This window comes from Gordionus sp. m RMFG-2023, chromosome 1, assembly GCF_954871325.1.
Source record: "Gordionus sp. m RMFG-2023 chromosome 1, tfGorSpeb1-WG-v2, whole genome shotgun sequence".
Taxonomy (NCBI): Eukaryota; Metazoa; Nematomorpha; class Gordioida; order Chordodea; family Parachordodidae; genus Gordionus; species Gordionus sp. m RMFG-2023.
Genome location: NC_088775.1, coordinates 25,340,902 through 25,355,978, shown reverse-complemented (window position 1 = coordinate 25,355,978; position 15,077 = coordinate 25,340,902). Strand labels below are relative to the sequence as shown.

The 15,077-nt window shown below is 25.7% G+C and overlaps 1 protein-coding gene across 1 annotated transcript; it reads right to left on the bottom strand.

Moving 5' to 3' along the window:
* Positions 1-503: 503 nt before the first annotated feature.
* Positions 504-8,169, bottom strand: LOC135923469 (uncharacterized). Its single transcript, XM_065458232.1, has 4 exons — positions 7,933-8,169; positions 6,529-6,692; positions 3,362-4,362; positions 504-514 (listed from the first exon to the last, which is right to left on the bottom strand). The coding sequence occupies exons 1-4, from the start codon at positions 8,167-8,169 to the stop codon at positions 504-506; spliced, it is 1,413 nt and encodes a 470-aa protein (XP_065314304.1).
* Positions 8,170-15,077: the final 6,908 nt, after the last annotated feature.

The following is a 15,077-nucleotide window of genomic DNA, read 5'->3' as shown; positions in this document are numbered from 1 at the left end:
AATATACTATTTATATTTTTTTTATAAGTTTATAACATATACAAAAAATCAATGTCAAGCAATTCATAATTATAATTTTATAACAAACAATTAAATTTAAAATAAATGAATATGCAAAATTACAAACAAAAAACAATGGATTATTATTTTTGGTTAACTGGCAATATTTGCTCAAATGAAGAAATCGATAATATATAAATGATAACATAAAAAATATACATTTGAGAAAGAAGGAATATAAAAATATTAGTCAAATAGATTTTTTTACAAATACCCTGTCGCAGATAAAATACACGAATTTATAAAATAAATTGAATCTACAAATGCTTAGCGATAATTTTTGATTGACTACAAAAAAAATATTTTGCGTTGGATAATGTCTAAAATTTTTAATTGATGTGGTCATTTAAAATGAAATAAATATTAACAATGTTAAATATTTTTTTACTTTAACGAATTTTTGAGAGCGAGTATACAATATTCGTTTTATTTTTAAATTTAATTCAGCTGGAAGCTTAAAATTTTTTTAAAAGAATATTTTCATAATACATAATACAAAAAGTTATTTGGGTTCCCTCATAAACTCCAAGCCATAGGGGAGACAAATATTTTTTTACAAATCCATACTTAATTGTTAGGAGGGATCCAACGAAAATTTTCTTGTGGGAGGGGGAATTTTGAGATACGCTTATGATGATTAATAATTATATAATTTTTGAACATTAATAAGTTTATTATTTTAAAAAAAACCAAATATAAAAAAAAATTATCATTATTTTTTTTAATAGCAAGTAACTTTAGGTCCTCTATAAATTAAAATATAAATTTTAAGAGAATTTATTTCATAATAGCCCTCAAAAATAGAGTAGGGATAACAATTTTAATATTTATATTATATATAAAAGGTAATTAAAAATTGGGCGCTAAACATGCTAAGAGGCGATTATAGAAGCTTTTGCCATTTTATTTATGGCGATCATTTTTGGTATGGTATTAAAGAATATTTGCAAGTAAAGAAATATAGTAAATAATATAAGTAATGCGATTAGCGATTCAAAACCGAATATAGTAAAATATATCAATGCGCCTAAAACATATATACAAACATTCAATAAAACATTTATCTGCAAATTTTTTATCTCCCTATATGTCTGAGTGAACTTTAGATATATGTGTATAGTTTGAGCGCATAGATACATCAGAATCAGGGCTTGAAAGCATAACTCTATTATAAGGTAACCATTCTCTTGGGGGTAAGGAGCACAATATTCATTTATATAAGGCCTTTCAACAATTTTTGAATATTTAGCAAGAGATGTTGATTTACGAATATATTCTATACGAGATACAGAGCTGTTTCCCCTTATAAGATATATTGCTACTATAAAAATCTAAAATATTATAAATAGTGAATATATAAAATAAAAATATAGAGAGAAATTTAAGGTTTCGAATCGAACCGAACCGCGAAACTGGAATTAACCGTTATAATTTTCTGAACCGTAACCGAACCGTTGTAAAGAAAATATAAAAAGAGCTAACCTAACTGTTATTAAATTATTTTAATTGATTTAAACCGGTTTATAACGCCGGTTCATAAGGACGGTTTATAACTGTTTTTAAAAATAATCAATTTTTAATTATTAACCAAAATTTGAAATTTAATAATTTAAATTCGTGATTTCTTTTCAAATTAAAATTTTTACCTAATAGCCATTTTCTTCATATTAATCAATATCAAGTTTATTGTTTTTACTTTATATACTCAATTTAATGGAGATTAGGCTAATTAGTAGTTAATTAGATAAGAAATAATCTTTATGGTTAAATTAAACATGGAATTATAAAAATAAGATTTTTTATATTTTATATAAAATTATATTACTTTTAGGTTCTTGATTGATAAAATTTTCCTATATTTATTATTGTCTAAGGAGTCAAAAAATGTAAGAAATATGCTTTAAATTTTAATAGTAATAATACACAAGAAAGAAATAAAAATTAATTTAATTGCTAAAATTTAAAATAGAATATAACCATTGAAACAGAACATAATCCATTTTAAGTAAAATCCTTTGCACTTCACAATTCATGAAACATTATATATTTTTTTTAAAAATTATGTTGGAGGGGAGGGGAATTTCTCTTCCCCACCAGCTGGCTACGTGCCTCCTGACTTGTTACTTTGTTTTATTCCTATCCTATTAATAAAATCTAATTTTATTATTATATTAATTTGCAAATCTGAACTTTTCCAAGTTAATGAAGCACATTTATGTATCTCTTTTTCTTAATCTCAAAGTTTTTCAAAGATGAAATTAGGCATGATTTAAATTATTTATTATATACGAATCATTGATCTACCTTGAAAATATTTTGAATAATATTTCAGTTAAGGACATGGTTAATCAATTATATTAATTTGCACGATCATGTATGTTAAGATCAGGCGCGTACGCAGCGGGGGTGGGGAGGGGGGGGGGTGGTAGGGGGTCACCTATTATTATTTGTATTTGCCAAAAATATGTATATGTGAATGACTTAGTTTTGTTAATCTGCTCATTTTAGTCAACGGCTAACTCAAATTTTATCCAGAAAAATATAAGGCAATGAAGCTTTTGTTCATAAGGACTTCTATTAGCAAAATATCAAGGCTTAAGGAATATTATATTTTCCTGAATAAAATATTAAGTTAATCGTTTTTATAAATTGGCTCAAATCGAGAAATTTAACAACTCTAAATTGACCCTTCCTGTGATAAAAATTTTAAAGGGAAGGAAGAATGGCGTATAAGATAAACACTGAAATATAGGTTTAACCTGAATACAACATATTAGAATTGCCATGATAAAAGCACGTTTTTCATTTTTAATATCCTTGAGTCCCGGTTTATTTATTTTTAATCGCTTAATTATTATACTCTGTTTACTTGACAAGGCTCCAAAAATGAGAGAAACAGATAACAAGTAAAAGAATAAGATGGCCCCACATTTAGATTTATTGGGATAGGGACTTGTTATAAGAAATAAGGAAATCAATCCAAAAAATATTCCCACATATTGCAAATATAATAATGATCGAAATTCCAATTTGAATGGAGTAGCTTGATAATTTTTTAGATAAAATATGACCATTGATATAGCCAAAATGATGCCTATCGAAGCAAGAACGATTATTAATTTCCAATAATTATAAAAGTCTCTGATATAAAAAATTGGCATGTCTAAACATACGGTCCTATTTGAACTTGGCCATTTGTAAATCGGACAATATAAACATCTCCGAAAATAATTTCTTAACCGATTTGACGGCGTAAAGATACTTCGTCCAATACAGATGTGACATATCCAACAGCATATACTTGAGGTTGTCATTTTATACTCTTCTATTTGACATGGTGCCGAACAACGTGAGGTAGGAGCCGTTAGATCATCGTAGTAAGTGTAATTTTTCCAAATGAAATTCGTTATCAATTTTAATTGGCTCTCGTTTTTCTTATTATAATCGAAATTTCCTGCCGTAATTATTTCATAATTACCTTTGACTTTGAGAAAGTTACCAATTCGTAATGGATTATTTACAGAACGATCTAATCCAAATTTAATTTTACCAGATAATCCATAAAATGATAAATTTTGAATATAATATTTTAAATCGTTATCCATTATGCAATTTTTCAATTGGATTTTATTCATACCATAGCATTTATCCTTTATTAGATCTTCTAAAGAATAAAGTAAAGCCATGGTGGCATCCATGCTTAAAGAAATCCTCTTATCATATTGAATAACATTTGAATTGAACATACTATCGTTTTTTATATCATAAAAAATATTTTTAATCTTAGAAAACCATGAATGATGGATATTAATACTTTCATTATTGTTCAATAACCAAGAGAAAAAATGTGTTGATTCAGTTGCAAATTCAGAAACTATTATTGCCCCTTCAACCATTTTAGCTAAGCCTAGCTTTACTGATTGTCGTGTCGATGGCCATGAATCAATCCCTATGTAAATGAAATCGGGATCGGAATTTGCGGAATGTATTGAATTTAAAACATATTCAAATTGATAATCACTAATAAATAAAAACACAACTCTTCCCCTTCTACTCGTTATCAAAGTTTTAAAAGAGTTTTTCATCTCTTTGCTTGCCTTAATCGTTTTGATCTCTATTTCATGCCAAATACAAAACTTACCCTGAGTAGCTGCTGTATTTAATTGATCTCTGTACCAAATCAAATTTGGTGTGGGGGAATAAATTATTGCTATTTCATTCCATTGAAATAGTCGCAGCAAACTGAGTAATGCATTGAGATATGATATTTGATTTGAAGTTATTCTGAATAGGTAATTGGATCTGTCATAGTTTTATTTAAATGTTATTTTTTAAATGTTGTATTAGTATGTTATAGTGCTAAATTAAAATTAAATGTTATTATCTACAAGGTTTGCTTCAAAATAAGACAAATAAGATAGAGTTTCATTTAAAAAAGGAAACAATCAGATCTAAAAAGAATTTAATTAAATGCTAAAAATATTTATCTAAATTATACAAAGTTGTCCAATTTGTGTTGAATTAGTCAGCTCTAAACAAATCCCCCAGCTGATTAATTATCCAGTTGATATACAAAACAGCCAGATGATATACAAATAGCCAGCTAGCTAATATGCAGATTAGCCAGTTAATTTACAAATTAATCAGCTAATGCACAAATTAGCTAGCTAAAGATTAACCAACTAAAATATAAAATAGCTATCTAAATACAAACTAGCTAACTAATTACAAGATAATATGCAAACTAACCTGCTCATAATTCTTGTTTTATGTATTTTTTTAGGTTTTGGAGTATTTTTTAAAAAATATTTTAGGTTATTTCTCCCTTGAAATAAATGAATATGTTAGCGTTCATTGTATTATATATAAATATCATAAATCTTGAAGAAAATGAAAAATTAAGTCAAATTATTGGAGAAGGACGGGTATTATAAAGGTCGATCAAATGGGGAAAAGTTAAGTTTAATATAAAAATCATTAAAAAATCCCTAAGTTAGAAATACATGATAACGTAAAAATCAAGATATATCAGGCTAAAAATAATTAAATATTTAGTCACTCAACAATGGGAGGTAAAATATACCAATAAGTGAAAATAAAAATAGAAAATACCAAGAAAACGGATGGAAAAATATGGAGGTAATGAAATCGGGAAAAAATCAAATTATTTAACCCTACTTTTTTTAAAAAAATTTATAATACTTCTTTTTTTTAATGTAAAATTTTATTTAAAAACGATTTCAATTAAGAAATAAAATACACTATAAAAGATATATTAAAGTGAAATATGTTTAAAAAAACAAATAAGAATTTATTAATTATATGAAAAATAATATATAAATTCTATAAACATTAAACCTAGAGAGGAGTGAATACTTAGATAAATGGACTGACAGATTTCGAGAGAAATCTGCTGGCGAAGGTAGAATCCTTCGTTGGGGTCACATATAACCTGCCACTTTTATTGCCTATGTTTTGATAAAATTAAGATCCTTAATTCCGAATATGCCTAAGTTTTGGTAACTATTGGTATAAACATATTGTTTGTGAGGCCAGCATATGTTTTTTTTAAGGACTAACTTTTCGATGATAAAAAATAAGAGGTTATTCTTGTTGCAAAATCGATAATCAGGTCATTGGGAAACCTTTCGCCCAGTGGATAAGAGATATACCATCCGTATGCAAGATTTTTCATTTGAAAGGCCCGCTTCAAGAGTGGATGGTATATTAATTTTTTTAAGGCAGCTAAGAGAATGTTGATAATAGATTTATAGCGGGGCTGCCAAAGGGGAGACTTTGTGCAAGAGATGGTAGACATTCGATTTGATAAACTAACCATACTTCTTAAATGAAATAATTTTAGTTTAAATTTTATTCTACAATGTATTTATAAAAATAATAAAAATTTCAATTGGCATCTATGGGGGCAAGAATTCCAAAATAATAATATTATGAATAAAAATCATAGCATTATAATAAGCATTATCAGATTCTATGTGCCCAGCATAAACACTAAAAGATAAAACTTTTATAATTTAGTCAAAAATTGTAATACAAAAATGGCGGAAAATTGTAATGTCAAATTAGCTTATGGGACTTTAAATAGTTAAAGAGAAAAGGGAAGTTTAAAAAAAAACCCAATACTAAAAGGGAGAAAATCTTTAAAAATTAATAAAACATTCCAATACTGTAATTTTTTTTAGTCAGTTTGTATATTAAATAGCTATTTTCTCAACTAACTAAGCCTCAAGTTTTATAAACTAGCTTAACTTCTAGCTAATTTGTATAGATTAGCTTTAACACATATATACCATATTATGTACACATTACAGTTATATCTATAATAACAATATTCGCTTTATTTTGAAATAAATTTTAACTCGCTATTTTATTATTAAAACAAAATATATTTTAATCCCCCGTTCATAGCTAAAATCTATTGTATTATCATTATGAATAAAAAATTACCCCCTTCCTCTAAGTTTCACAGAATTCGCTTCAGGGCTGATATGTGGCAATTTGTAATAGGATAATAATGGCGATACGTAAAGTGCGCGGTGGCTACTTATGGGTCCAATCAAACCTACCAAAGAAATTTGGTACCTGATATCGTTTTTAATTACGCATTGAATCTAACAAATATTTAACATTGTGAAGTAACTATTAATTTTTTTTATAATATAATATATTTGAAAAATGAAAAAATATATTTGTGATTTTTTTATTAGAAGGGAGATGTATGGATGACCAGCACCTCAAAATCAATTATTATTTTACCCAAAAGGAATTAAAAATGTAATAATTTTATTCTATGAAGAGTATTATATTTAAAATTAAAAATTAAAAAAAAAATGACAAAGACAAAGACAATATTATACATAAATTAATCATTTGCAAACATTTAACTAAATTTACTATCAGGATATTATATTATGTTGAATATTCTATTCACACTCTAAAATTAATATAATATTAAATTAATATAAACAATTTACATAATTAATCAAGCAATATGAATATTATCATAAAATAGTCTGAAATATAAGGATAGGTAGTTTTAATGAAATAAAATTGGAAAATATCAAAATAATCCTTTGAGTGCAATTTTAAATTTGAAAATCTTATTTTCCGGAAATAAGTCCCAATATGTGCAAAATACCTATCTAATTGAGACAATTTCGTCATGGATTTTTATTTTATAAGAAAAATAATTAAATGTTAAGAATTCACATAGACTCTATAATGCTGCATCACTGGTAAATTTATATATATCAAATTTAAAAATGATTTATAATTGAAATTTCAAATAGAATACGTCCAAAAAGATATACATAATCTTTATTTTTTATATATTTTTATTACACTGGTATAATTATTTTGAGTCAAGTTCTATATTATACTATCTGAAAAATTAATTTATTGTATATTAGAACAAAGAAATTATTTATATAAAACTACTGAAGGTAATTGTGATGGATAAAACATTTTCGTCAATTTATTTTCTTCATTTTGAATAAATATTTTCATAACTTCTATTTTGCTACTTTTGCCCATTTTAAGTTACAAAAAATTACACTGTTTATAAAATAAAAGTTTTTCTAGGTATAATATAATTATATCTTCTTTTTCAATATAAACTAGACTAAAAGTAAATTTTTAATTTATTTAATAAAAAATAATATTTCTTTTGAATATTTAATTATCATATCCCATTCAAAATTAATTATCTATTGATATCAAAGATTAGTAAATCTATCAAGTTAATATTTAAATAACAACAATATTCTTATTTTATTAGCCAATACTATAAATTTGAATATTTAAAAATTGGTGCTTATTATTAATAAGATATAACTGAATATTTTGTCTTACTTGGGCAGTCGCAGCATTAGAACATGTAGGCACGATGAAATAACCAATACTTATGTTGTAAGAAGGTAGGAACAATTTTTGATTTAACATTTCTATAATATAAATCATGCTGTAGGATTTAAGTAGGGATAAAGAGTTTAATTCATTCGAGCACATATAGTGCGGATCCGGATTTTTTTTGTAAATTTCATATAGACCGCCTACATTGATATCATTTAAATTCATCAATTGGGTCATAGGAAATTTTTTTAGGACGATATTATTTACAATACTGCACATTATTAACAAAATGACGCATATCCTTAAAATTGGCATAATAAGATAGAAATTTTTTTTCCTACAAAATTTATATAGAATGGCAAATTATTTTTACTATCATCTAAGTAATCTTAAAATTGTTATAATAGGAAACGAATCAATAATAACAAGCTAGGTTATGTATATTGGAAAAAAATAAATTTGTATTTATCAAAATTATATTTAATTGGAAATCTTGTTTTTATAATTAGTGATCATTTAAATTATAGTCATAAAAAAAAATAATACCTACATAAAAAAATGTTATTCTGCTGCATATTGATTTATCTTCATTTAAAATTTTTTTTAAAATGAATTATTTTAAAATTATATTTTATAATAAATTATACCCGACTTGGTAGTAATAAAACTTCTAATATGCTCTGTGGAAAGGAGGGGGGTGGGGGCGATAATAATATTGAACATTATTAGTTTTTTATGTGTTTTATAATAAATGATAGAGAGCATATAGTAAATTTCTCATATATACTGAAAAATTTCAATTTTGGAATGGTTATGGCCAGAGAGTTAGAAACCTGGACTAAGAAAGCATGACAGTCGTTTTGATCATAACTCAAGATAGATTCTTCTTTTGAAATCAACCTCCAGAAAAAAATAGGGTAAGGATTAAGACAATGATATGGGGTAGAGTTCATTAAAAATAGGTACATCATCCCCATCTGAGCAGGGGTGGGGAGGGGAGAAAGGTGTAATGACCTTCTTTCATTAAAATAAACTACTATCTTATAAATTTAATGTAACCTGAAAAACTCTTTTTTTTTAGAGATTATACAAATTTTTTATTTATTTTAAAATAATATATTTAATTTTATTTTAAATCTATTCAACATTATATAAAAATATGATAATAGGAAGACCTCCGGAAAATAAAACTTGTTGTTACTTTAAATCATCATATAATCTACAAAAAAATAATTGGTTAAAAGCTTCTGGTGTTCTAATATAGTTGGATTTCACTTATTAAAATAAATGCCTGCATAAAAAAGGCTAATATGTACCCCACCAAAACTTTTCATAGGTCTTCACATTTAATTAAAAGTTAATTTCAGGATATTAAATTAGCATAAATATTGTCAATATTTTAACACCAGATAAAATTGAGGATAGTTTATAATTTCGAATTGATATTTAGACTGAGAACTTTCTTTTATAAAAAAATTTATCAGTAAAAATTTATAAAAATTTTAAAATTACTTTTGATGTGTTAAAATTTAAATTTGCATTTAAATATTTTCACGAATAAATTTTTGCAAAACATTTTTGTATTTTGGGATCATTTGGAATGTTCTGAGTCACCATATATTCTATATTAACTTGCCAGTGTATCTTATTTAAATTTTTACTATAAATATGAAATATTGTAAAATAGAATATGTAAATGAAAAGCTAAAGTAAATATTTATTGATAAAATAATTAACACACTTATTTATTATAATTTAACATTAGTGGTCTGCATCGTGACAAATTCTTTAAACCCGGCCCGGTCCAAATTTTTTAATTTTTTTTCAAAAAAATTGTCCTGCCCGGCGATCACGAAAGAAATTTTTTTTTATTTGTCTCAAAAAAGCCCTCCCCGAAATAAAAATAAGAATTATTTATCCACCCAGCCTGGAATTTATTTAAATATAGAAAAATTTATCCTTTTTTTGATTGTAAAAAAATATTAGAGCCTTGTTTCTTGCAAGAATAAAATTTATTAATTTGTTTGACAAAATATGATTGTATCATATTTAAGAGATTTAAGCCTGACTCGGTGTAGGTGTGAAATCAATACCCTTTGTAGCTTAAATACCGTATTGATATCATTATAGATTCAATCGTAGTGATATTTTTATATTGTAGAATCAATACCGTATTGATTTTTAAGAGATGTTTTCATCGCGTCAAATATATTGGCGGCCATTAATGTAAAATATTTATTCATTATATATTTTTTCATTCAAATATATTGACGGCCATTAAAATTGTAAAATATTTATTATTATATATTTATTCATTGCTTCAAAAATATTGACGGCAATTTTCGATTTGTAAAAAATTATTTATGTTAAGTGCTCTATAAGTGTTGATTAAAGTTTTATAAATGATATTATGAATTCAAATAAATTGAATGTACCTTATTGATTGAATGAGAATCTGTAAAATTTTGTGATGTGCTAATCTATAATTGTCGATTCATCTATAAATGTCGATTCAAAGATTTGTAAATTATATTTTAGATTTTATTCGTAAAAGTTGAGGTTCGATCATATATTATCAATACGGTATTGATTTTACAATACTACACCAGCCCTGTCCAAAATTTTTTAAATTAGGCCAGACCCAGTGCAGATATATAACTAACTAACATCTCAATTTCACAAAAAGATACATCTATTTAACAATAATATTCTTGTTTTCACTTAAAACCTGGCCAGACAATAATTATCATCTATTATTATTAAATAGAATGTTTTAGATTATTAATAATATATTTTATTTTAAAAAAAACTGTAAAATTTTTTTAAATTTATCTAAATAAAATAATAATGTATTGGTTTGTCTTATTTCCAAACAGTCATCTGTTTATCTATCTATATCGCTCTAAACAGCCTAAAAAGAAGGAGGCCATTTAACCGAAAAAATATATAATAATAAATAATATTTTTTACTATTCCCCAAACTATCGATTTAAAAAAAATTACCCATCCATCAAGCATATTACATTCTCAAAAACGCCCTTTTAATACCACAAATCCAGTATTGTTTAAAAACTTCTGATGCCTTCTCTTTTGAAATTCTTTTAAAAGAATATGAACAAATTATACTACAAATAATGACAGAGTTATTAAACATCAAACTTGATTCTAACTTCAAGCAACCCTCCCTTGTAAATCCGGAGGACTAGGCCTAAGATCGGCATTTATAGCCCTTGTTTCCTTCATCTCATCAACCTTATCAATAAAAAATATTACCTCGCAAATTATTACCATCGAAAGATAATTTATTAGATGAAGCCTTACGTTGTTGGAATATATGTCTGAAACAAAAAGATTGGGATCAAGGATTGGTATCTCGTTCCTTAGCTTACCTCAACTTGAGCGATGATCACCAATATAAATCCCTCCTAAGATCTCTTAATTTCAACAACTCTGGCCATGAATGGTTAGATTCATATCCCATCATTTTAAATAACCATACTAATAGATAACGACGCTTTTCGTTATGCAGTCAATTTACGCTTGGGCGTACCTTTCCTAAACCATTATATTTGCATTAAATGCAATCAATCGGAAGCCGCGTATGGGAGACACGCTCTCCATTCTAAATTTATATCAAAAATCAGCCGACATTATAAAATAAATGCAATAATAGCTTCTTTTTTAAATAAAGCCAAATTTTCCCTGTATTTTAGAACCTACATCCTTTTTAGATAAAAAACGCCATGACGACAAAACCGTCGTACCTTTTTTCATGGGAAAGCCTTTAATGTGGGATTTTACCTGCATTGATACCATGGCTCCATCTAATAATTCCCATGATCCCCTTAACAGAGCCAAATCTCTAAAAAATATAAAATACTCACACCTAATGTGTGATAGCCACTTTGTTCCCATAGCAGCTACATCAACCTGCTCTTTTGGGCAAGCGGCTTTAGATCTAGTCAAAATAATATCCAAATCAATAAAAAAATCATACCTTTCTCCATTTTACAAACTCAAGCAGAAAATCTCCGTTCTATAATTAGATCTAATTATCAAATATTTAAAACATCATGGCCTGACCTCGCCATTTGATATTTTTTTAAAAAATGTTTTTTTCTTTTTATAAAAATATACATTTGTATCAATCTTTTTTTTTAACTTAAACTGATATATGACAATTATATTCTCTATACTATATGTTAATTTTTAAATAATAATATTTTATCATATTTGTATATGAATTTTAATAAAAAATTGATTTTAATAATAAATAATATTTACTTAATGTACACATTCTTTATTTCCTTTAAATAGGATGTTCTAATTCAAATTATAATTAGCCTAGGCTTAACAGAAATAAGTTTCAAAAATAAGACAAACCAGAACCTAAAATTTCTAAATGAGATCTAATTTCTAAATAAACGTGTGCTACACTTTCAAAAGAGGTTGCTAAATCTCCAGCTAAAGGCGTATCTAGTCCTTTCTTATTTATATTTTAAGTTAGCCTTTACGTTTAACTTACATGTTTATATCATAGTAATTTATTTTGTAAAACGATTAAATTCAAGAATAACAAAATAAATCAAAAAAACTTTAAATACAAAGAATATAATATTTATAACAAAGATAAATTATTTTTAAAATAAGACAAAAAAAATATTTCGGGCTGGCTTGTATCCTTGAGGGATCGTAAATTGGATCTGCAAATCTCCAAGTCTATTTTGTGATATCTCTCCACTGAGGTAAAAAAAATCTTATATTCTTTAGGGAGGAAGTGACAGAATTTGATTAAATTTATTGAACTAATAAATATTTAATATTTGAAGGAAAATATTATTACAAATGTTTGCTTAATTCTAAAATAAACTTACAGTTTCAGAAAGTAACATAAATTTAAAGATCAGAAAAAGCAACATAGATAATAAAATCCATGAGTGAAACTGAAAATACATATCTTGTATAGTTTCTGAATTTCAAAATTGTAGTTTAATATAGTTATATAATTTAAGTCATATTTTATAAACTAGAATAAATATTTAAAAATTCTTGAAAAATTATCACTAATGAAAGAGAGGATAATAATTAAGGAATAATAACAAATTCTGCTATGAAGTTGTTAAGGTGCGGCTGAAAAGGTACCTGCCATCTTGTTTATGGCAATTATTTTTGGTACAATATTAAATAATATTTGCACGTAAAGAAATAGTATAAATATGATAAGTAATGCGATTCGCGATTCAAACCCGAACACAGAAAAATATATCAATGCGCCTATAATATAATACAAACATTCAATAAAACATTTATCTGCAAATTTTTTATTTCCATATATGCTTGAGTGAATTTTATATTTATCTGGACGGTTTGAGCGCATAGATATATCAAAACCAGGGCCTGAAAGAATAACTCTATGAGAAGGAAATCATTATCCATAAGGTAAGGAGCACAATATTCGTTTACATAAGGGATACTATGATTTTTAGAGTTGTTAGAAAGCAACATTGATTTCTCAATAAATTCGATATGATATAGAGACTTGTTTCCCATTATAAGATATATTGTCACCACTAAGATCTAAAAAATATAAATATTGTTAATTTAAGAATATATATAAGTATAGGTAGTTTTCAAAAAGGAAAAAGTTTCAATCATAATCATAAGGCGAAGCCAATCGATTATTATTGTATATAAAAATATTGGACTAATTTCCATATTGAGTTTCTGTCAAATTAGTTTGATAAAAACACAATGAAGGCCCTTTTTAAATTTATAAATCACATTGGCCTTTTCTTTTTCACTAACTATTTGCTTTGGATCCCTCTATATATGTATCATGTTCTCCCGCTGTGCTAAACTTTTTTTGCTGCTCATTTAATTCACAATCCTTATCTCGTTATTACTTTAATCAAGCATGTTACTGCGATTTTATTTTAATACTAAATACTTTCTTTTAAATAATATTATAATAAAGACTATTAGTAAAGTGAGGGGTTAAGATTCCATGGTCAATCATGAAAAGGAAATATTCTTATTAAATATATATTTTTATATGTTTTATATAATATACTTTCCATTAGATTTTTTCCTGTTGTATTCATTTATAAAAATCAATATTTTCTAAAATAATTCTTTTTAAGCAAAATTTTAATATCATATTTCCTAAAATAAATTTAGAGGATATTTTATTTTTACTAAATCATTTTAAATAACCCTATTATAAAAATATTTTGGACCGGGGTAAATATATTATGCATTACAGCATTACAAGGTTTATACTCCTAGTATTTACTTTATAAAAATGTTCGTTTTCTTCTACTACAATAATTTAGAAGTAAAATGTAATACAATCAAATATTTTTATACCGATCGTCTCTTCCCTTGGACATATGCCAAGCGAAACTTTAAAATTCTTAAAAAATATAGGCGATAAGATAAGAGCCCTTACATCAGAACCAAAAGAATACTATTTTTTAAAACAAAATCTACAAATAACTATTTAATATATAACTATTCATGTTTTTTGGGAACATGTAGTCCCACCTCCGTTTTTATAAAATAATGTTTTATTTTATTTTATATTTGATATGTTAATTTTAATATAATTTTATTTGATAGTAGTAATAAAAGGAATATTTACAAAATTATGATTGACCCTTTTTAGAATATTTTTGGTATGAAGGGACGGGGATAAACATTGAAATATAGATTTTACCTGAACAGAACTTATTAGAATAGCCGTGATAAGAGCTCGCTTTTCATATTTATATCTTTGAATCCCGGTTTATTAATTTTTAGTTGTTTAATTATTATGCTCTGTTTACTTAACAAGGCACCAAAAATAAGGGAAATTGATAACAAGTACAAAAATAAGACATCTTCACATTTGGATTTATTTGGATTAGAACTAGTCATAAGAAATACAGATATAAACCCAAAAACTATTCCAACGTATTGTAAATATAATAGCGATCGAAATTCTAATTTGAATGGGGTAGCATCATAATGTTTCAGATAAAATATAACCATTGATATAGCCAAAATTATCCCCATGGAGGCGAAAGAGATGATTATTTTCCAATAATTATAATAGTGTCGGATATGAAATTTGGCATGTTTATACATACGGTCCTGTAAACTGGACC